This window comes from Amblyomma americanum, chromosome 7, assembly GCF_052857255.1.
Source record: "Amblyomma americanum isolate KBUSLIRL-KWMA chromosome 7, ASM5285725v1, whole genome shotgun sequence".
Classification (NCBI taxonomy): domain Eukaryota; kingdom Metazoa; phylum Arthropoda; class Arachnida; order Ixodida; family Ixodidae; genus Amblyomma; species Amblyomma americanum.
Window position 1 is genome coordinate 127145479 of NC_135503.1, and position 25062 is coordinate 127170540.

The following is a 25062-nucleotide window of genomic DNA, read 5'->3' on the forward strand; positions in this document are numbered from 1 at the left end:
ACACTGCACTGTGAATGCTGGAAGCAGGGTCTAAAAAGTTTTCTCTTTAAAAGGCATACAGAAACATCATACTTGTGAAGAACAAGTGTGAACTTGCTCTCTAGGTGAAATGGGGGAAAAGCCTGCACATCTAAATCAGTTCTGGCTGATAAGATTCCTATTTTTAAATTAATTATTCTCATTCACAGAAAACTTGGAAAGACAGAATCATGGACATGGTATTGGTCATTTTCATCTCTTCATGTCAGCGCAGCACAGGTTTCTCCAGCACAGCTCAAGTCGTACATGCTGGCAGCCACTAACATGCAATGCTGTATGTGATCTAACTCACCCTGGCAGTCACGTCCCCAAACTCAAGCAACTCGACCAAGACTCCGGCAGTTGACTTGAAGGGGCGCAGGTGCCGGCCATCGCACTCAGACACTATGGACACCTGGGTTGACCATCAAGCAAAGGGCAACCACTTGGCGCAGTGTGCTGGCTCAGTGCGCACAATGATGTGGACTGGCTTGGCAAGTTTGACATGGTGTCAATAAGAGCATAAAGGTAAAGTGCGCATCAATTCAAGCTAATGCCATGAGAATTAATCTAACTACATTTCATATTGTCACGTAGTGGTGACGGCAGTCGAAGGAGCGATGAAGACGGACAAAAGGTCTTCTAAAAGAAAACTGTTTATTGGGCTGACTTGCGCCCACAATGGACTGAATCACTCGGCGGTGGCGAAGCGACAAGCGTGCTCGGCGGTCGTCGAACAGAATGCCCGCCGCTGTTGGCCGTGCTCAATTTAAAGCTGATAGCGAGCTTTCGAGATAAAGCGTGCAAAGTTACTAGAACATTCCGGAACAACGTAAAATCAGCTCTGCCTGGCTGCGATCAATCGAGATATTATAGTCACGCAAGAAGCCGCCGCGGTAACTCAGTGGCCATGGTGCTTGGCTGCTGACCTGAAAGACGCGAGTTCGATCCCGGCCACGTGGTCGCATCTCAATCGAGGCAATATGCTAGAGGCCTGTGTACTGTGCGATGTCAGCGCACATTAAAGTACCCTAAGTGGTCAAAATTTCTGGAGCCCTTCACTATGGTGTCCCTCATAGCCTGAGTCACTTTGGGATGTTTTAAACCCCCATAAACCCTATTAATACACAAGTGTTTTCATTTGGTTTTAATATTTTATTTTGTTTTCTCCTGCTGTGCTTTGCTTTTATTTGCACTGCATAGCACAAGTCTTATGAGCATGCATACCACTCCTACTTGGGTTATGCAATGACATGCAGTATCTAATAAAAAAAAATAAACAGGCAAGAATTAGTTGCACATACAACAAGGGATTGCTAGCATGGTGAAACACAGGCAGGCACAACAATTAAGTCTCTGTAGAAGTTTTTTTTTGTTTTGTTTGTTTTAATTGTTGTGCCAAGATAAAGAGACAACTGCACAAAGGAAAGGCAATATATTCTGCTTGACCCACCTTATCACCATGGGGGCCAAGGATGCCAGCCACAAAAAATGAGATTCGCACGTCGCCCACCTGAGAGACAGGAACACAAGGCACAACCACAAGTGTCACCTTGAGAGGTAGGCATGCTGCAGCCACAAACATGCACCTACAATCATTGTGGGCACAGCTGGACCTCAGTACAGTAGGGCCAGACTCAACAGAGCTCATATCAATCTTTTACCCGTTTCTGTGCCTCGCTTCAACTGATTATAGCCACTGCTTTCCCGATTTAGTGATTTTCAGTGTCATGAAAATTGCCATTGTTTTCATTTTACCAAGTGCCTGCAGGTTGCACACATACGTACCAGCAACTCCTGCAGGTGCAGCAAAGAAATCTAGTGCTTTATTGACAGACCTATTTCCTAGTTAACCCCGGACTTCCACGGAAAACCCTCCACACAACACTCTGCAAACACTGGCAACAGATGCGCCTCCTTTTCACTGCTGTGTGTGTGTGTGTGTGTGTGTGTGTGTGTGTGTGTGTGTGTGTGTGTGTGTGTGTGTGTGTGTGTGTGTGTGTGTGTGTGTGTGTGTGTGCGTGCGTGTGCGTGTGTGTGTGTGTGTACACATACATACATACACACACACACACACACACACACACACACTCACACACACAGGGACAGTAGTGAAAAGGAGGTGCATCTGTTGCCAAGTGTTTGCAGAGTGTATGCTCCTACACACACACACACACACACACACACACACACACACACACACACACACACACACACACACACACACACACACACGCACGCACGCACGCACGCACGCACGCACGCACGCACGCACGCACGCACGCACGCACGCACGCACGCACGCACGCACACACACACACACACACACACACACACACACACACACACACACACACACACAGACGTGGTTGTTTTTTCTACTGCCTTATAAGTAATGTTCTTTAAGCGACAGATTAATCGAAGTATTATTATCCCATTGATTGGCACCACAAATTAAAAAAAAACATTCTCCTATGCACCGTGGTTTTGGTGACTAATATATATATATATATATATATATATATATATATATATATATATATATATATATATATATATATATATATATATATATATATATATATATATATATATATATATATATATATTATAAGACAGACAATTGGGGTTTGATGCCCCAGCGGCCAGTGCCGCCGAAGGAGAGATAGCAGACGGAAGACAAAGCTGACAAGTTCAGTTTGGCGCTCAAGAACATTTGACTACTTAGCAGCGGTGTGCTAACAAAGATTGTGGCCGTCCACATTTATTCCTTGATTTGCGTCTTTACACTTGGTGGAGATGCTGGGTATCGATCCCCGTACCTCTTGCGGAAACTTCCTCGATACCAGCTGCAACGGCCTCCGACGTAGCCGGTTTCATACTTCAGAACATCCTTCTTCGCAACGGTGTGCCTCAAGAATTGCTCAGCGATCGAGGTCGCATCTTCTTGTCCGGTGTCTTGGAGGCCTTTCTTCGGGAGTGTCACATCGTTCACCGTACAACGTCTTCATACCATCCCCAGACGGACGGCATGACCGAGCGCTTTAACCGGATCATCAGCAACACGATGACCAAGTACATTTCATCCGATCACTCACACTGGGACTGCATTCTACCATTCGTTACCTACGTTTACAATTCTGCAACGCAAGCAACTACTGGTTTTTCCCCATATTTTCTTCTCTATGGCCGGGAGCCATCTTCCATTATGGACACCATACTCCTTTACCGCCCAGATTCCTGCAAATTTACAACCGTCTCTCAAGCCACTACGCATGCCGAAGAATGCCGTCAACTCGCCCGTTCCTTTACTTCTCACGACCAGCACCGTCGGCAAAGTGCCCGCACCACTTCTACCTGCCTGCTGCCAGCTTACCTCCCTGAATCCTTGGTTTGGCTTTGGGTGCCCTCCTCCAGCCCGGGCCAGACTACAAAATTGCTGAGCAAATACTACCGCCCCTACCGCGTAGTTCAGCAGACATCTCCAGTTAATTATCTCGTCGAGCCCCTCACGCCTTCACCTGATCATCGCCACCACGGCCATGAAATTGTTCACTTCGACCACCTAAAACCCTACTAGGACCCCGCTATCACCTCGTGCCCTTAGGCTGCCAGGATGGCGCCTTTTCAGCCCGGGGGTATTGTAAGACAGACAACTGGGTTTGATGCCCCAGCGGTCAGTGCCCCGAAGGAGAGAAAGCAGATTGGAGACGAAGCTCACGAAGTTCAGTTTGGGGCTCACGAACGCTTGGCTACTGAGCTGCAGTGTGCAAACAAAGATTGTGGCTGTCCGCATTTATTCCTTGATTTGCATCTTTACAATACACACACACACACGCACGCAGCTATATATATAGTGCCGTGTCGAGCATATACAAGAAAACACTTTGCACTTATGCAGGTTCTCAAGGTTTTGTTGGTCAGAAAAGGCACGAGTTCCTCTGAAATGAAAACAGCAGCCAAACCAAGTTGTAACATCAGCTAGCAAAAATTTGAAAATAAAGTCAATCATCACTTGACACATGGTGTCACCCGACAACAACTGCGTGAACTAGAAGGCATTCGCAACAGCCTTCAACACAAACCCAAGTGGTATCTAGTACTAAAGTGCACGTGCTTGCGCTGTGTGGCACCATTCAAGCAACACAAGAGGAATCTGGGCTCATCAGTAAAGCAGTGGCTTTGGAATGAAACAAGGAACAACTTACGCAAGCCGTCAACCATCCTGTTTATTAATCATGCTGTATTTGTACATCCGTTGAACAAGAAAACAAGGCCAGAGACAATACAGCATTACTGCTACAGGTGGACTGACAAAGGCTGGGTACAATAGTCAGCCTGCTCATATGCTGACACACATTCCACCAAGTATTCTGAGGACCCCCCTCACCCGTAGTGTGTGGTGGGTACCAAGGCTTTGATACCTGCCAGCGCCAAAACTTTTCACTGCCAAGTGCCTTCAGTGCAAAAGCTTTGGTGCCTGTCAAGGCTTCGATCATATATGCAGTAGCTAGTTTAGCCAACAGTAAAACAAACCAAAGGTCAGTGGAATGACTACTTGAGCACAACCCTCATGGATGTGTTTCTTCTCACTCTCTGTGAGGCTGTCTTCTGCTCGTTAACCCTTCTGCAAAGGCCTCACAGTCTGTTTGGAGCAACGAAAGAAAGTAACACTTTTATCACTTATGACGCTCTTTACCCTGAGGCCCTGAGAATGATTGGCATCACCATAATGCTGCTTTTCTGCCTCTCAAAGGGTCCCAACTCCATGTTTTGGTGTTCTGTTTGTCCCTCCTAACTGGCTCTGGCAAGCAGTGCTTTGGAAATAGCAAAACCTTGTGGAAATTGAGCATTCCTCAGCCTAGTACTTTGTAACTCTCCCTCTTTATGGCCTTCTTACTGCTGCTCTACGACATGATTTGGCCATACCTCTTTTACTGAGTCTCCAGACAGTTCAAGTGATGCACAAAAGGCCAACTACATATTCGAAAATCACAACTTCAGTGAAACCTTGCTATAATCAACAAGTAAAAAATTGCAAAATAGTATGATATAGCCGAAATTCGCAATATAAAACTTTGCCAACGTCTTGCACAGGAGAAGTGCAGATCAGTCATGAAAAGATGGCAACTTTGAGAGACCTTTCACAAGTTTTTAATGCTGTTTCCAAGCTGCTCACGGTGATTCCAGAGGCCACAAATAACCAAACGCTGTTAGGTTGGCTCCAACACGCGGCGGCGGCAGGTCACTCGCCACCTGGGGTGGCTTTCCCGCATCAAAGCGCTGTCGCGTGAAAAACGGGACGCCACAGCAAAAGCTATCACCGTTTTCACGACCTCCGTGGCAGTACCGTGAGCACGGGACGGTTACTGGAAGGCTACAACCGACCACTGCACTCTTTCCGGGGCACTATATATCGACACGTGCAAGAGGCACAAACAAGCGCCGATTACCTGGCTACCAAACTATCCGCTGTATCTTTCGTTGCGCTGTTGGCAAGTGCGAGATAGTGTGGACCATAGCGCGAACGCTTGCCGCACTACCACCACCAGGCGCTCATGTAATGAGGCAAAGCCTACCACCTGCCATCCGAGCGGGCGGAACTTGGTGCTCGGCACTTCGATATATCTGTTTTGTGGAAAAGCGCGCTCAATGTACAAAGTCAAAAATATTTCGGAACAGTTTGATAATGCTAAAAATACGTAACATCCGTGTTCATTATAGTATCAAGGTTTGACTACGCATATGTCAACAGGAGCCTCCCACATCCAGTCCTTTTAGTGCCAATGCAGACATATCTATATGTGCCTTTCTGTCAGGTTGGTCAAGTTCAAAATTCTAGAAAGCCAAAGGCACCTGCCAAATCGAGCTAGAAAGAAGTCTTTGAATATAGGAGCAATGCCTTCGTATACAGCCAAGTGGCTAGAGTTGTGGCAGTAAAACCAGTCAGTGCATAAAAGTCCAGGTAAGAGAACAAACACCACCGAAGATCCCCCAGTAGCCGCCTGGACAGCCACTATACGAACAGTGACTGCAGCCCGCACTTTAACAAGTGCAAGGCTGTTCAAAGCTGTTACGTGGAAAGGGTGAGAGAGATGCTTGGAATGCACTGGATTCACTACAAAAATTAAATGTGTGATAGCCTGCCTTCTATCCGCCTGCCAAAAGGGAGACAGAGAGGGGCTGCCTGCCTGCTTCCTCATTCACTTGCTCAATGCACATATAAATTCAAAGCAAGAAACAACAGACACAACATCTGTCTGAAAGGCAGTGCAGCACCCTTGCCCTCCTGTATATTGTTCCATTCTAGTGCTGTTCTCATTACCAAAAGCAGTGCCACTACTGTTCCTCCTCAATAGCTCAACAACTATGTGTGCTTCCGTGCTTGTTACAAGACGAACAGCTACTGTAATTTGTGCCAACATTTTATCTGTTGGTGCTTGCAAGGTGTCAGCTGACAAAACACTTCTGAAGCAGAAAAAAGCCTGTTAAAATACAACACCCCCCAAGCAAAGTAACAGAAAAATGAATAAACTTATCCGCAGGTACAAAGCCACCTGTTGCCTGAGGGCTTCTGACCAGCAGCCCTGAACCTCTGCCACCTTGCGACAGATTTTTGTCCAGTGTCGGCAGACAAAACCACCCGGTGCACTTCACATCTTACGAGCAGTGGCTACATACAGTTCCCAGTGGCTGTATGCAAGCAGTTGTGCTCAGCTGCAGCATATGCGCACCCTCAGACACTTGAACTGCTTTCAGCTGAGATAAACACTGTCCACATGTGGTCCTCACCTGAGGCTTTTCAGGTGTCCCACCAGACCCAGTCATGTAGATAAAGTTCTTCCCAGCCTTCTCACCACTAGAGACGGCATCCAAGGGTTGGAAGTTGTCGATCATCGAGATCAGGCCTACAGGCAGGACAGATAGCCACAAAAACATTTGGTCTCATAACAAAGTGATGGCAGAGGTGGTGCCTGGCACTTTCAACACGATGTTGTGAACACCACCTTTACTGCTTATGCAGTAAAATGGTCTTGGCTGCATCATCCAGTATCATAGCAGTCTTTTCTGCAGCTACTGTGCTTTTCCAGCGTCAAATAAATACCGTTTGCCTATTCCAAAATTCAAAAGTTTTCCAGTATCGTGAGTCCTGATGAATCAACCACTATACACTGCACATACTCAATTACTACAGTCGAGCACACTTATAAGAAACCTGATGGTCAGTCAAGCGGCATTCGCTGTATCCAAAGTTCGTAGTAAATGGAATTCCCATACTACAGCCAAGAAAGCTAAGTCCGACAAAAGTGGCATTTAGTTCTTTAAAAAGTGAGTTTTGTGCATCTACTTTTTCAAAGCTGACCCTGTCGCGGTGCTTTCCAACCTTTGTGGAGCGGTTATGTTCTCCCTGCGGAGCCCTTTGCTGCTAACAATATGCTTTAGGAACGCATTATAGCATAAATGAAGCGTCCACGGCAGCTGCTGGCAGTTGGCCACGTTAATCAAATTCCTGGTGGTCGGGGAATGCTCGTACTTCACGTAAAATAGCTTCGTTAGAGCTCGTCTCTGGAATCTTGGTGTTCGCACCAATGAAGTCATCCCATAAGACATCTGACTAGTTGAGTATCAGAGACGCGTTGAAACAAATCCGCGCACATCTGATCCCCTGGGCATTCGATAGCTTCATCTGTAGTTCCTGGGCCTACGCAGCGACGAAGGTACAGCGAACTGTACGTTGGCACAAAATGCATCAGCTGCACTGTTTATTGTCTGCGCACTGTCTGGACACAGCATAAAAGGTCGACAGCCAACTGGGCAAGAGGTGCATGCCACGTAACCTACTGTTACAATGAGGCATTGCAACTTTTCAAATCGCTCCCATTTATGAACCCCCGACCGCGCGCAGTGCAGCTTCGCTTTCAACATTGTCCATGCCTTGTGCCCACTGCCACGCTTCTCCTGCTTCAGACGTTTTTGCCAACTGGCACAGATGAAATGATTGACCTGCAGGCCATCGGCGCGCTTGGCCGGTGGTTATCTACAATTTCAATGCCGCCTTTATCATGTTTTTTTTTGGGGTCGGCATGTTCCCTCAACAGTGGTGTCACGGGGGATGAGGGACGCTCTTCGGTCTCCGCGCTAGCAAGAAGCTCGAGTTTTTCGTCTCCGGAAGCAAGTTTACGGCACCTCCTCTTTCGCTATAAACGAGTGGTGCGGCCACAGTTAATCGTTAGATCTGAGACGCACTGCCATTGCCCTAATGCATAATTTGACGGTAGTGCCACCCTCGTTTGTAGTAACCGAGTGTCCGTTATATCTGTGGCCGTTATAAGTGGGCTCGACTGTATGTGTATGAGACAACCAGACATATTTCTGAGCCATTGTTGTTAGCAGTTCTAGCAACACTCTGCAGATATGAAGAATGTTCCTCCCAGTTTACGGCACTTCCTCTTTCGCTATAACCAAGTGGTGCGGCCACAGTTGTTCGTTATATCTGAGATGCGTTGCCATTGCCCTAATGCATGTTTCGACGGTAGCACCACCACAACAGCTAATTTAAGAGGTTATTCCCATGGTACATCTCTGAGTACAATGATGCCACTAAATAAAGCTGAAATTTGGGTGAGTTCGCAAGTGTTCGGCATGTGTCAACAGTGCAAACAAACACAGGACGTAAATTAATTTGACGTTCAGTGCTTGTCTGTGTTCCTGTTGATACACAATGGATGCCATTAAACCCCACCTTTCCCGAGTCCCTATGGCAAGGTAGCCAGCTCACTTGAATGCAAGGCACAGAGATAAATCCTTACTGCTGGGCCTCACTCATTTCTGTGTGAGGCCAAGAAGGAAAGGGAAGCGATAGCCATTGATGTGGCAGGCCACTGCACGTGGTCTTCTTGCACTGGTTCCCAGCCTACGCTATCCTTCCAAAATGGTTGCACACACTTGCAGTGCCACTACTGCTAGGCAGGGCTCCATTCTCCTGCCTGGGCCATTTGGATTGCCATGCTGCATTGAGGGTCCTGTTATTCCACCTTTGTAAGCCAGCCCGAGTGCCCAAGCATCTTCAGGGTGTTCCCACACAACCCAGATTCACGCTAATACTGTCACTTTCCTCCATAAGGGAGGGAGAGAGAGAGATAAAGAAAGGGAAACCCTGCTGAAGAAAAGGTGGGAAAGAGGTGCCAATTTGGGTGTTGGGTGTCTGAAATTGCTCCAGGTCTACAGGCCAGAACAAAACAAAGAAAAAGATAAATTAAAATAAATTTCAGGAAATCATAAAACATATAGAACTCCATGTCTGTGATGCATTCATTTACACCAGCTTACTGCATATCAAAGTGAGCTATATATACTCCATTTCATATGTAGCAGGCAATGCAGCAGAGGCTGTGGAAGCAGTGCGTCCGCAAAATCATATTACTCCACCACCTATCATCATTCCTCTTGAAGTCTTGGTGAGTGCTTGGATGAAAACAAAGAACAGTATAATACGAAGAGCTAGCATTTAGATTCACGGTCCAAGGTATGAGGCGCTCAGTGTTCAGGCTCTCTGCTGTAATTTTCACTGGGTGTGCACTACTTTTTAGGTGCAGATCGAGTCAAAGTGACTCACCCTACCAGCCGTGTAACATACTGCCACATGCCGTTCTTACTTCTTCAAGTCTCAATGAGCCGCAGCACAAAAATGTGCTAAGCGGTAAAATGAAGAGCAGGAGGTTCCTAATCACGGCACTTAAGATTTGTCAAAATGAAATATGCCTGTGTTCACTCTATTTGTACAGTGAACTACTTTTTGGACGCATTCTTAGCTTGCGCAAACAGGGGCGCTAGCTTTGGCAGTATAGCCTGCTACGTATGAAACCGAGTATAGTGTGTAACTATGCAACTGACAAATAAAAACGAACAGCAGCAGGCAAGCACTGTACTATAGCAAAAATTGCTTGTCCCTCTACCTGTGGCTGTGAAATGTATGTTTGGCATCTGGCAGCTGTCATGTGCATTTACTAGCAGACCTGGAAAACCTGCACCCATCAAAGTACTGAACAGCTCACATGACAGGGTGGGGGCACATTGGAAGGGAATCTGCAGAGAGCCGTGCCAAGGTGCACATATAACCACAGCGAAAGACACAAAACCAATGACAGCCACACATAGCTCGTCAGCCAGAGAAAAAAGAACAAACAACTGCACACTGGCCTGATCAGCAAATGAAAATGAATTCTCAGAAAGGCATCTGTTGAGAAACCGAGATCGCAGACATTCTGCACACTCACAGTGCATCCAGTACAAACTGCAGATGAACTGGCACATGCAGAAAAGAGGAAAGAGGCAGAACGCACCATCTGACAGCTGCAGCTGGCCCAGCTGGACTTCGGACAGCACAAAGTCCTTGCTCTTCACAGGGAACTCCCTGGTGCACACGCGGTGACCACCACATGAAGGAAAGAAAAAGTGTGAGCTCCACTTGCTAGGTGGCTGTTCAGCAACTGCTCTGATGTGCTCAAGTGCGCAGCAATCGGGATAACACTGCTTAGTTAAATGGTGATCAGGACCACCTGAAACACACTCAACTACTAAAATGCGTTTCATTTTGCACATTCTAAAATTACATCTTAATCTATTAATACATTGTCCCAAAATTCGGCGCATCTTCTAAAAACCCGGTGCTGCGCCTAAGCAATTGCGGCCGCGCGTGGTAAAATAAAACAAAAACAGCTTTGCGTACTGCTGCAACTCAGCTTGCCGGTGCGGCGCCAAGAGGGGCATGGCCGCGCACGGCGGCGATTTTTCTCGAATGTCGGAGAAGTTTTTCCTCGTCGACGGAAAGAGGGTAACCTTGACCGCGCCAAAGTGATACCCTCTGCCCTCCTGCACCGATGACTCAGTGTGCCGCGAATGACCTAAATTGTTCTAGAAGGTGGTTTTCGCGCTCGACCAATGGAGTCGTGCGCCCGGCGCAAGAAGAAGGAGTTTGTGCAGTCGAAGCTGCATGTATGTGCGCGCCTGCCTTGGTGTGAAGAACAAACAGGCATGGTCTGCGCCTATAAATGAGGGGCTGCAACTGCTGTCGGTCAGCCCGAGCAGCCGTTTAAGCTTCCGAGAAGCGCGCCCGCTCGACTTCCGGGAGAACACCACTCAACCAGCCAAGGACCAGCGAGGCAATGTGCGCCAGCCTGCGGATCGGCCCCGTCGTGCTCCTCAGATCGTCGGGACTGTCACAGTGCCCAGTGAACAAATTGTGTTTTGTTTGTTTGTCTCTCTCTGTATTTGTGCACTTTAGGTGCAAAGATTTTGTTGAATTGTTATCTCTCTCTATTGTTACTTTGCACAAGTGCATTGTATTTGTAAATCACTTCGTATCTGCTCGTACAAGTGATTGTGAAATACTCTGTATCGTCTCTTAGCTGCATAAACTGTTTTGTTTTGTGAACCTTTGGCTCCGACCCATTCTCTGGCTTGCGACCGGCGAAAGCTGGGCACCAGACGACCAACCCCCTTGTCACTTTGTAGTTCGTCTCCGGCTGAGCTTGCCATGCTGAGTCGAGGGCATCTCCTTTGTGACCGAGACCGCTACCCCTACACGCTCCAAGGGTGTCTCGGAGCGCACGCAAAAGTGCGCGTAGTGGTGACATACATGCTCTTACTGTGCACTGAAATCTCAGAAAATGGGATTTTTGCATTGTACTTTCAGAGGAATGCAGCCACCACAACCAGGATTGGACCAGGACTGGACACCGCACTTCTGCTCGGCAGCTGGACATCAATGTCGTCGAGCTATAGCAGCAAACTGTGTCATCTCTAAACTGCTCGTAATTTGTACAAAATGCAAACTGAGCAAGTTGCATAGCTGAGACTCTCACTCCAACAAAGTAGTTAGGTCCTGACTTTCTGACCACGCTATCGCTATACTCCGTGACAAATTTTTTTGGCAATGGAATGGAACCTATCAAGCCAAAACATGTCCTCCCTTCCTAAGCAGCAGACTACATTCCCCACTTGTAGATATTAGTTTCTTATAAAAAACATAGTATATTGCCAATATTAATTATTCGTTTCCAACACAACTGCTCGGTTCGATTCCCACCGCCGCCGGGTACCCACCAGTTTTCTAATGGGTGCAAGATTTCCCCAGCCTGGTGCTTAGTTCTTCCAAGGTGCTACGCTTGGGAAAGGGCCTTTGGGCACCTCACCCTCCCTCAATAAAAAATCTATCCATGAGGGTCCAAAATCCAACTTGTGCAGTAAAGCCCATCGTGGCCCTTCAATGTTCCAATGTTAACGCTGAACGTCAGAAAGTCAAGGAAAAAGCAGTTTTCTTGATTACAATAAATCTACTATGCATGTCTCATTAGAACAAGCTTCCACAGATGGCACCAGCTACACCCAAGACAGAGTTAAGTTACCACGAAGAGAGCAGCATGCCAGTCACACCATTGTGCGGCCAACTATTTGGCGGAGTGAGACAGAGACACTCCACCCATGTAGCCTTCCCCCATTGATAGGAAAAGCTGCCGTCAAGTTTAGCGTGGGGGTCACCCCAAGTTCAATGAAGAAAACATTTGCAAAATCACAGAGACTTACGTAGGATTCACACACGACACTCTTGTGAAAGGTGTGCTGTCCACAAGCTCAGATCTCCAGTCAAGCTCTGAAGTACAACCGAATATGAGGGATCACAATATACACAGGGTGTAAGCCATTTCTATCGAGGCAAAGAGAAGAAATGTGAGAATCACAAAAAACAGTAGGACAAAGCGAAACGATGTATGCACTGAGTAGAATCATTACAACTGCTAGTCAATGAGTTCATTTGTACCCCTTCCATCATTTTCACTCTTTGCACCATTTCGCATTTCCACCAACGCTCCTATGCCAACATATTTCTAGATGCCATGTTTTATCATCTATACATGTTGCTACAGGACAGCCAGTGTTTATCAAATCGAAACTGAATAATGCACTTTTTCCAATCAATGTCTTCTTACTCTAATGCATTCTATAGAAAAAACAACTGGCTAGGGCCAAACAATTCACTAATTTAATTGTTCCCGTACTGAGGTAAAACGTACTGACACAAAACTATGGTTTAACCAAAGGACTAGTCGTCTTAATAGTAATAAAAGGCACTTGTGCTGGAATGCTAACAAAAGTCGTGATTCATATTTTGGAAATCACTACATTAAATGTGCTAGAAAGCATTAAATGTAATACAAACGTATATGACCCCATATTTTTTCCTCATGACTTAAGTTCAGCGCTTCTAAAAAGCCATCAGTATTTCTGGTTTGTATTGTAATCTGAAGGCTCATTCATATTTGCAAGTCGTAGAGGTTGTGCGACAGTTTTGGTTGAAGAGTGACTATCATAAATGGTCACATCGGTCAAAAAGCAACAGTCGCAGCTTTGCGACTGTGAGTCATAAACCACTAACCAATGGTCAATGTCGCAGAAGTGAAAGGAAGTTTATTTCACATCCAGCTTCTCACTGCCAGCAACAATCAAGATAGCAAATCTTATTTCAATCTGGAAAAGCCACCCGCGGGTCGCCCTTGCAAGTATGAACACTGGTACAGTAGATCCGCTCTCTAGTTGCAAGCGACAGCCTTTCGTGAGTGACAAGTGCAAATGGGCCTTATGCATGTTCCACTTACTAATGAGGATGATGCACTAGTCTTTCACCTAGACTATGCCGTTACTAATCAACTCTTTGTCATCTCTCGTCATGAACAGAAACAGTGGCTGAAATCTATACTTAAAATGGCTATTCATGTGGAATTTTTTTTTCATTTCAGGGCGAACTTGAAGCTTCTGCATCAACCGATCACTTGGGATTTAGCAACACGTGCAGGGCCCGTGCACTGCCAGGTATGGTGTGTCCGAAGTGCGCCATGTGTGGGTATGTCTGTACCCATGCACTGAAGGCACTCAGTAGTACAGGAGGCTAGGTGTGTGCAATAAAGCACCGCGGCACCTTTGATGAGTGGGAGGTGCACAAAGCATGCAGGCTTTGGCTTTTTCCCGGTGTGTCTTGGTAGTGGCATGAAGGGCTCCAGAGCGCGCGCGCGCGGTTGACAGCTGTGGCATAGGCTGTAATGGATGTGCCCAGGACACGGGGCTCCGATGGCAACAAGCCCGCTGGAGACATGACCAAGGCTCCGCGTGAGTAACCAAGAAGTTTCCCCAGGAACACTTTGAACCACCCTAAGCAATAACTGATAAGAGAAAAGGATGTTTCTGTCTCACAGGCAGGGCTGCGATACTTTGAACTGTGTTAGGTGACGGCTGTAGTTAGCACAGAAAGGTTTTTATTCTGCAGCCAGGGCTGGAACAACCGTAACAAGTCTCTTTGTGCATTTGGGGTATGCACTGTTTCTTTTCTGGAAAGTGTTCCTTTGCACCCAGAATAAATCAGCGTTATGCTGCACCTTTGCATGTGGTGCAGTCCTCGTACGTTAAGTCCAAGCTTGCAACCCAAATACTGCTGCGAGGTAATAAAGAAAGTTACCCAAAGCATTACCCCCATAGTAGGTGCTTCTCCTTAATGTGGGTTTCTGTTTATTGTGGAATTTATCGAGAAACGACACAAGATGCTGATCTCGAAATCATTCAGGCCAATATCACAGCAGTAAGCAAATGGTCTTCAATACTGCGGATGTTCAAAAGCTTTAAAAGCAAAGTTGATGTCAGTCTCTAATTGCAAATCAAAGATTTAAACATTATATACTTTTGCATAATCACAAAGTCGATCTTTGGCTGCAAAAGAGCACTTAGGTGTTCATTTACAGACTGGCCTAAAATAGCGCCAACACATACTAGGCTTACTTGTTGTTCTAGCAGGCTACTCACTCAACCTCCTCAAGTGCAATCTGAAACAAGCCCTTTTGCCAACACAGAAGATTGCGTACACTACACTAAATAATCATAAAATAAAAGTATGGCAGAGAATCTCTGCAAATTTCACTCTAGTTTTCGTAACTATTCACATTTTGCTGGTATCATACAGTCAACTTGGAAGGGGACTCACAAATTTGTCAGAATCACACAGAGTTTGAACTCAAGGGGTAGACAGGAACAAAGCATCAGTTGAACAAACCCAAAGTTTCAGTCCAGCGAGTTAAAACTAGTGAGAGTCCACTGTAGCACTATAAAGTCACACTCAGCTACACAAGTTGTTACACTGCTCTGCAGTCACATTCTTGTTACTACTTTACACTTTATCCCCACTTGTGCTACCGATGCGAATATTTTTTCCCCAAGATCCAATGTGCATACCTATTTCAATGCACAGGTCATCCTTACTGCCCAACACAGATACTAAAACCAATCTTGCCAAATATCAAGAGCTGATGCACATGGAACATAAACCAAGGGCCCATACAATGCTTCACACATTTTGTAGTACACTTAATATTTTTGCTTCTGCCTTTATGAATTTTACCGCCCTTTTCCAGCCAGTTTGCAAGTGTGTATATTTTTGTCATTTTGTAGACGCTGCATTGAGCTGCTTAAATCATGGTATGAATGCACTTCCTTGCACTGCCTGCCCCTCTCATATAATACGGTCTCTTAAAGGGCCTTTAGGCATATTGAGAGAGACATTGAGTGAGGAAGGAGGGAGGGAGCAAGCAAGCACGTGTGCATGTGTGAGTGCGTGCACATGTGCAGGGGGTGAGGGAGTGGGGCAGTAAGTGATCACAAGCCTGTCAATCAAAGCTGTAAGCTTAAACAAGTAGGCAGCATTAAACTGCAAGTGGAAGGATGCGTCAAAAGCAATAACACCAGAAAAGAAAACCTGCACAATGGCAGCAATCTTCAGCACCCACAGTTCACATAAAAAGCAATAAGGATTTTCCACATTTACATTGCTCAAATGACACGACCACTAGTGCACCAGACATTACCAACACCTGTATCATAGCGCACCTATTCTCACTGGGGTAGCTTAGACTGTTTGCTTTTCATTTCTTCAACAGAAATCTTGCCTAGGGTAGTTTGTGCATTTGTAACGATACTCTCGCTGTACAGCAGTGTGTTGGCAGTTTTCCCTTTTGCAGTGTAAATGAGGAAACCACAAATGTTTCTTTTATGTTAACTACTGCACCCTATCTGCATTCATGCAGCTCCTACAGTACAGCCAAGAAACCTTAAAGGGACACTGAATGGGAATACTAACTCAAGCTAGGCTGACAGGGTAGGCTCACCTGACCGGAAACAATGCTTTTACAAGCCAGAAAATTATGTAAAAGCGAGGTACATGTGGCGCCGCCACTGGAAGATTCATGCAGCAGCAGCAAGTGACGTATCCACCAACAAACACTATTTCGCCGTCTCGATGGGCGAAATACAAGGAAAGCAGCATGGCAAGCATAGCCGACAATGTGAAGGGTCTCGAAAGTAAAGCAGCACAAAACAGACGACGGAGAGAATGGTTAGTCACAAACATGAGCGCCTTGCATTCTACGCACTCGAGCTAAGTGTAGCCGTTGTACACAGCAAGTTCAGAACTGCAAGCTCTCAAAGGCATTCACGCTGTACGTGCTTGCTATGCAGCTGGTGAAGCAGTTTGATTCTCACTACAGCCGTCGTCACTACAGTCGTCGTATAGTCTACTGTGCAGGCTGCGGGCGTTATGAAACTAAACAGTGTTTGCTTCTTTATTTTTAGTACAAGCTCATGCAGACACGTGCATGCATGCGCGTCGTCAACGTGTGAAGCGCTGTGCGAATGCACGGCCTTCCATGCTTCCTACGCAGTGGAAAGCAAATATGCTTTTACATGTGCTCAAAAATGTCTGAGAAGTGCCACCTGTACGCACTGTCACCTCTCGTTTGGCTCATTCAAGAAAAAAAAAAGTTTCCCAGCACAGGTCATCATGCATGCAGTACGTGAGGCGCCGGTGCGCGAGGCAGGCTGCTGAAAGAAAAATGTTCAACCAGCTGATGAGCCTTTGACTCTTTGTCAAGATAATATGTGCATCCCTTGCCGACAGCTATAGGCCAGCAGGTGGCACGTACAACTGAGCTGAACGTACCCATATTCGTTTCAGTTACCCACAGGAAGCAATTCACAAACGTAGAAATCGCAACGACCACAGCAGAGTCAATTCACAAGGATTGTCTGCGATCATATTTACTGTGTAGTTAGGCAACAGACATGCGATAATTGACAGCTTAGTGCGCCATTTGATGAGAAATGCCCGTGCAATTTTTCACTCAGATGTGGTGTTGAATGAATACGTTAGAGAGTAGGAGCTGCTCGCATATTTTCGAGACCCCCGAAGCTTATGTGTACACTACATGACAGCTCACAATGCACCGAAGGCCACATGCTCGCATTATGGTCGCCGATGTATACGTCCGGGAGCGCAATCAGCACTTTGCTTCGCAGTCTGCGGCTGCCCTCGATCTCTTCCTGTAGTTCCTTTCGCACCCATGCAACCTATTTCTGCCATATGTGCGCATTGCAATGAGACACAGATGCACTGGAGAGGCCCCATAGAAATGGCAGAGGTGGCTTGCATTTGCACCTTGCTGCCGTGACCACTGATCTGTTGACTTTTGATTTCAGCCTCGTTTTTGGTGTTTGGAAATGGCATCTCTGATCGGTCAGATTGCAAAAACATCATAGAAGTGACGGTGCAGCGCAGTTCATTTTTCGCAGGCACTTTGAATCTGGTAGGGTTTCGGGACATTCATTTGCAGCTTTCTCAGCAATGCAGCTGTCTTTCTGCATAGAAAAAAACACCGGTAGTGTTCCTGAGGAATGCTCTTGCCTAGTTTGGTATTGCCACTCAGTCTTGACATTCAGATCCTGCAATCGCAGCCATTTTACACTGTTCTTGTCTCTTTTATGGCCCCGAATCAACAACATGCTGGCACAACCCTGAGCCCCTTTCTATTTTAAGCTGAAATGTAGCCAAGCAAATGAAGGCTTTTGTGACTGCTTCTGACCACCCCGTCTTCACATGCAAATGAGGTGCTTTCTCAGTGCGCTTACCATAAGCGAAGTCTTGCTCCATGGCAATTCCATCTGAGTCAGCATACTGCCTGCAGAGCAGAGGGGAAAGTGCAAGGCACTGAGGAGAAGACAGGCACTGCAGGCTTTCTTGAGCCTATGCCACACTAACCACTGGAGCAAACTAGTGACTAGACAGGGCCATGCATGTAGCACGACCTCTGTCATAAGCGACCAGGGGCGCCCTGTTCCACACGTGAGTAGTCCACCTTCCACATCCTAAGCTGATGTCATCTGCCTGCAATCGGTCTCTCTGAAGAGACACTGAGGACTATACTTTGTGCAAAGACGGAAGACGCTAATGCCAAGTGCCACTGGAAACAGAGGTAAAATGAAAAAGAAAAAGGAAAAAAGCCCAAAGACCCATGCCATCAATGCCTCCTGCCATGCTCTGCACTGACCATGATGAAGCCAGCTTGTCTGAGCAAGAGGACAGGCTGAAACCGGTAAACCGCCTGGAATGAAAAACACACACACACACACAAAAACAGTGCCAAAGAGGTCAAAGTGATTACAGCATGCAGAATTTCATAAATTTACAACCCCTTCTTGTCCATTGGTCGTTGCATAAAATTTTGGGTCAACGAATACTAAAAAATATCGGCTTTTAGAACCACGTAAAATATTTGCAAATTGCAGGCCGGTCACATTCAAGTCATTGCAACATCCTATTTACAGATGGTCGCGATATTTCTCAGCTACACAGAGCGTATTTCCCTACAAACACTGATGCGATAAAAACATATCAAGTAAACATAAACATACAAAAAAATTGACAGAATAAATACCACTGTGTATCGTGAGATTCAGAGACAGCTGTTTAGGTATTTACGTTGCATGATATGTTGAGGTAGAGAATATGAGATCGACTTCATCTCTGTATAGTTCTGAAGCGCTCTTTTTAGTTTTTCAAACATACTCGTTTCACAAACAACTCTCCAGTCCGGTCCACTGCTTTGGCGCAGGACACCACCGGTGACACTCTCCTTGGCTGGCGAATTTCGCAGCAGCTCCCACAGGTAGACCATGCTACATTCTTCCCTTCTCGCCATGCTCTCCCTCCTCCTTCCATGGTAACCACCCTCAAGATAGTTAGTTATATTGAGTTTAATGGCGCAAAAGCAATTAAGGCTATGATGCGCCAAACACAAGGTTGGTGCTTTTATTGCCTACAGTTTGTTCGAAACACTGGCTTCCTTGAGGAAGTTAAAAATGTTTGACAAATCAAAAAGTGCTTGATCACCTAAAAGCAACATGGGGTGTAATGGGATGTATTCATTGTAGACTGTTCTAAAATACCTTTTTCTTAGTTGTTCAAGTTTTGTACATGAAATTAAAATGTGGTTTACTGTGAGCTCATTGCCACACATTTCACAGAGAGGTTTGTTTTGTTTTGTGAGTAGGAAGTTGTGTGTGTCCAATGCGTAGACGACATAAAATAACTTCTGTAAAACGTTCCTGATGTCTAGAAGATTTCCATTCTCCCAAAATGGGCTCTACGGTATGTAGTTGTTTACTTGCTCCTCCCAAGTAGCCTGCCAGTTATTTCTCACTCTACTGTGTATGAATTTCAAGCAATCCCTGTGCGGTATGTTCAAGTGTTTTATTTGACCAAATCATAATTTTGCTGCGCATGCATTTGCTTTTTCATTACCAACTATTCCGACATGTCTGGGGACCTAGCAGAATTTAATGTTATGTTTTTAACTGTATTATGTATGATGTTTCCTATTATGGGTTCAGCAGCATTTCTAGAGTGCAGTGCTTTAAGCATACTAAGAGAGTCAGTGTAAATGATACTGTTCTTGATGTTCTCTCATACTATTTGTTCTACATCTATGAAGACAGCATAGCACTCGGCAGTAAAAATCAATACGCACTCTGGCAGCCTTATTATTTTTTCAATGTTTCCTTGAATACTGCACTTCCAACATGATTTCTTGTTCTTGAGCCATCAGTGTAAAATTCAGTATAGGTGTCATATTTTTCTTGCAGTGTAAAGTATTCTTGTAGTATGTGCTCGTGTGGAGTTTGTTTTTTGTGTAAATGCGTCAGTGCGAAGTCATATAGTGCAGGGAGGCTGTACCAAGGAGGCAGATGGTCTTGTCGTGATGCGATGTTAGGTAGAGAGTTTAGTACAGCTGACTTGGCATTTATCTTCAAAGCGCAGTACTAAAGGCCGGATAAAATTTGGTTTGTTGTTGAATAGTCTTTAGGATGGGCACTTGGTGACAATAGGATGGCAGAGATGTTTCGGAAGAGAACGGATTTTTAAGACATGCAAGTGCGATTCTTCGATCCTCTAGAGCAGGCTCATTAGCTTCAACGTAAATGCTGGTTACTGGGGATGTTCTGTATGCTCCAGATGATAAGCAAACACCAAAGTTATGAACAGGGTCTGATCGTTTAAGGTAGGGTGTTCTTGCTGATCCATAGACTACTCACCCATAGTCCAGCTTAGAGCATACCAGAAAACTATAGATTTGTAAAAGGCATGCTCTGTCGCTAGTGTAGCGGCCGATATTATGCATGTAGTAAGCTTTTCATTAATTTCACCTATGCTGAGGTCTTGACAAAATTCTTTTTCTAGAGTGGCACCTGCTGTAAAAAGTGACCACTCGGCGAGGTGAAGTTTCCAGCGCCGTGGTCTTGTGGAGATGACTGAAGTAGACGATGAGAGGCAAGTGACAGTAGGTAGGTGGTCACTTCCCAGAGGGTCATTTAAAACGTCCCGTTTAAAATCGTTAAAAAGAGATGGTGATGTGAGAGCTAAATCGAGGAAGCTCAATTTTGCCGAGCTTGGGCAACAATATGTGGCTTTTCCCGTATTTAAAAGACAGACATTTTTTGAAAGGATAAAATCTTCGATTATTTGTCCCCTTGAGTCACATCGTTCGCTTCCCCAAAATGGAGAGTGAGCGTTAAAATCACCAACCACCATATATGGCTCCGGCAGTTCATTGATCAGGCGTTCTAAATCTTGGATTGTTAATGTGATGTATGGTGGAAGATATACAGAACATAGTTATTGTTTTGTAGGTAACGATGCTTGCCGCAACTGCCTCAAGTTTTTTTTGTGTCGAGTTTGATTTCTTGAGCAGGGACGCCGCTTCGAATGACAATTGTGGCGCCTCCTGAGAGTCTATTTGCATGCTCGCGATCGCGTCGATAAGTTTTATATTGTTTTAAGATATTCACATGTTGCGGACCAAGATTGGTCTCCTGAAGGCACAAAGCAATGGCTATCATTGACCCTGAAATATGTGTTACGTCACTGTAATTTCTTAACAGTCCTCGACAGTCCCATCGAACCACAAAAGTCATGTTTGTGTTTTTGGGGTTTGTGTTTGGGTGGGAATGGAACGAAAGGAATTTAATTTTCTGGGCGCGTTATCAGGGCCCTGTCTTTTTTTCGCTCGAGAAAGCTGTTCCGCTTCAAAGCGGATGGACTGGGAGCTACATCCACCACCTCACCAGAGGTGCTGGAAGACCGCGAAGCCGCAGATGTCTGAGTTTTAGGCCTGCCTCGGTGGGGGGAAGTGTTCCGGGAGGCCGACCCATCGGCTGGAACTCCCTGCTTTGGAGATGGCAGAGCAGCTTTCGCTGTCCCTGACTGGGCCTTGGATGGCCCTGCCATAGGCTTGGTGAACATGCCCTTGGCAGCTGCCAGAGTGCTGTGTGGCACATCACCCCTGCACACCACATCAGCAAAGTTTGTTTTTGTGGAAAAGTTGAAGCTGTTCTTTGCATGGAAGAATCATTGTGCTTCCTTAAATATGATATTTGGTTTAGTCTTCATTGTAATGATCTCTTTCTCATTCTTCCATGAGGAACATGCCCTTGAATAGGCGGGGTGATTACCTTCACAGTTTTCGGAAGCATGTTCCTTTGAGGTACATCTGGCACAAGTTTCGTGGCCACGGCAGCTTTGCGACCCATGACCGTACCGTTGGCATTTGAAGCATCTTCGCGGATTTGAAATGTAATGTCTGACGTTAATTTTGAGATAGCCTGCTTCATTCATGTTGTACTGCTTCTATGGACTCGGGAAGTGTGCTGGAGTTGAATGTCAGGACCAGATCTTTTGTGGGTACCTCTTTGTCTTTCTTATTTATTTTAACGCGATGCGCATTTATGACATTTTGCTCTCTTAGACCTTCAAGCATCTCTTCCTCAGTGAGGTGGATCAAATCTGATTCGGAAATCACATCCCAGATGGTTTTTAGAGACCGGTGTGCTGTAATTGATACAGCGATTTCCCCGATGGGCACTAGGCCGGAAAGTTCCATGTATTCGACTATGTTTCTCAGTTCAAGAAGTAGATCGCCACTAGCCATTTTGGACAGTTTGTAGCCTGGACCCAAGGCTTCTGTTAGGCATTTCGACCCCAGGAAAGGAGACACGGTTCTCGCAGCCTTTTCTGTTTCTTCACTATGAAGAACGTAATACTTTGGAAAATTTGTTGGTTTCTCGAATAACTGTGCAGTTCTATCGGTCCGCCGTTTTTTGTGAGGGTGATCAATTTGTGGGAGGGGGGGAGCCATAAAATGTATATGTTGTTCGGCTGTGGTGCCAGCCACTCACCAAGGAGCCCTACGACGGGACGGGGCAGGAAAGTGCAAGCAAGTCCTGCCCACGCCAGCTGTACACCTCAACTATAACCCAATATGACGCAACTCAGGGTGGTTGGCCACACAAGGTTAACCCTTGTCGCTGGGAAAAAGGAAAAACAAGGAAGTTAGTAGGAAACAGGGGAGTTGTGAGAAAGGGGCAGGAAAATGAAAGATAGAGGGGAGGATAGGAAAAGGCAACTGCCGATTTCCCCCGGTCGGGTCAGGCCGGAGGTGCTGTCTACAGGAAGCTGGGGCCAAAGTGGTGTGTTGCCTCCGCCGAGGGGCCTTAAAAGTCCAAACGGTCAGCACTGGCTCAACCACCAGGATCCCTTTTTCCCCGGACACGGCGATGCCACGCACGGCAAAGCGCGGGTGCTCGGGTCTGTGGTGATGCATTTTGCACTATTCACCATCATCCCCCTGCGGGGATGTCCCTGCGGATGCTCGGGAACCCGTGGTGTCGCCACTCACCAACGTCTGCACACTGCAGACGCCCCCCTGCGGGGAACCTTCAAGATGGTTCCTGTGATAACCACCTTTTGGTTATGCATTCCTACACTCTTGCCATACCCTTTTCCTTCACGATATCCACCTTCCAGACAGTTCCCGTGGTGACCACCTCCAGTTACACCTTCCTACGCTCTCGCCATACCCTTCCCCTTCCAGGAAAACTACAATCCGAGTGTTTCCCATGGCAGCCACACACTTGTGCTTTTTTACACTCTCAACATGACCTCCTACTTCTACGGTAACCCTCCTCCTTGTAGGGTAACTACCCGTCAGGTGGTTCTCATGGCAACCACGCACATACTGGTTGCACCTTCTTGCATTCTCACCAACGTCTGCACACTGCAGACGCGCCCCTGCCGGGAACCCTTTAAGATGGTTCCTGTGATAACCACCTTTTGGTTATGCATTCCTACACTCTTGCCATACCCTTTTCCTTCACGATATCCACCTTCCAGACAGTTCCCGCGGTGACCACCCTCCAGTTACACCTTCCTACGCTTTCGCCATACCCTTCCCCTTCCAGGAAAACTACAATCCGAGTGTTTCCCATGGCAGCCACACACTTGTGCTTTTTTACACTCTCAACATGACCTCCTACTTCTACGGTAACCCTCCTCCTTGTAGGGTAACTACCCGTCAGGTGGTTCTCATGGCAACCACGCACGTACTGGTTGCACCTTCTTGCATTCTCACCAACGTCTGCACACTGCAGACGCGCCCCTGCCGGGAACCCTTTAAGATGGTTCCTGTGATAACCACCTTTTGGTTATGCATTCCTACACTCTTTCCATACCCTTTTCCTTCACGATATCCACCTTCCAGACAGTTCCCGTGGTGACCACCCTCCAGTTACACCTTCCTACGCTCTCGCCATACCCTTCCCCTTCCAGGAAAACTACAATCCGAGTGTTTCCCATGGCAGCCACACACTTGTGCTTTTTTACACTCTCAACATGACCTCCTACTTCTACGGTAACCCTCCTCCTTGTAGGGTAACTACCCGTCAGGTGGTTCTCATGGCAACCACGCACGTACTGGTTGCACCTTCTTGCATTCTCACCAACGTCTGCACACTGCAGACGCGCCCCTGCCAGGAACCCTTTAAGATGGTTCCTGTGATAACCACCTTTTGGTTATGCATTCCTACACTCTTGCCATACCCTTTTCCTTCACGATATCCACCTTCCAGACAGTTCCCGTAGTGACCACCCTCCAGTTACACCTTCCTACGCTCTCGCCATACCCTTCCCCTTCCAGGAAAACTACAATCCGAGTGTTTCCCATGGCAGCCACACACTTGTGCTTTTTTACACTCTCAACATGACCTCCTACTTCTACGGTAACCCTCCTCCTTGTAGGGTAACTACCCGTCAGGTGGTTCTCATGGCAACCACGCACGTACTGATTGCACCTTCTTGCATTCTCACCAACGTCTGCACACTGCAGACGCGCCCCTGCCGGGAACCCTTTAAGATGGTTCCTGTGATAACCACCTTTTGGTTATGCATTCCTACACTCTTTCCATACCCTTTTCCTTCACGATATCCACCTTCCAGACAGTTCCCGTGGTGACCACCCTCCAGTTACACCTTCCTACGCTCTCGCCATACCCTTCCCCTTCCAGGAAAACTACAATCCGAGTGTTTCCCATGGCAGCCACACACTTGTGCTTTTTTACACTCTCAACATGACCTCCTACTTCTACGGTAACCCTCCTCCTTGTAGGGTAACTACCCGTCAGGTGGTTCTCATGGCAACCACGCACGTACTGGTTGCACCTTCTTGCATTCTCACCAACGTCTGCACACTGCAGACGCGCCCCTGCGGGGAACCCTCAAGATGGTTCTTGTGATAACCACCTTTTGGTTATGCATTCCTACACTCTTGCCATACCCTTTTCCTT

General features: G+C 46.5%; 1 protein-coding gene across 6 annotated transcripts in view; it reads right to left on the minus strand.

The window, feature by feature from the left end:
• Tmem43 (Transmembrane protein 43) overlaps positions 1-25062 on the minus strand; it is a 68503-nt gene that overhangs the window by 13745 nt on the left and 29696 nt on the right. For all 6 annotated transcript variants that reach the window (XM_077632950.1, XM_077632952.1, XM_077632947.1 and 3 more), the window contains 6 exons: positions 18019-18068; positions 12604-12670; positions 10362-10432; positions 6811-6926; positions 1472-1531; positions 332-433 (listed from right to left, as the gene is read on the minus strand). In XM_077632950.1, coding sequence (XP_077489076.1) covers positions 332-433; positions 1472-1531; positions 6811-6926; positions 10362-10432; positions 12604-12670; positions 18019-18068 — 466 coding nt within the window. The remainder of the gene's footprint in view (positions 1-331; positions 434-1471; positions 1532-6810; positions 6927-10361; positions 10433-12603; positions 12671-18018; positions 18069-25062) is intronic.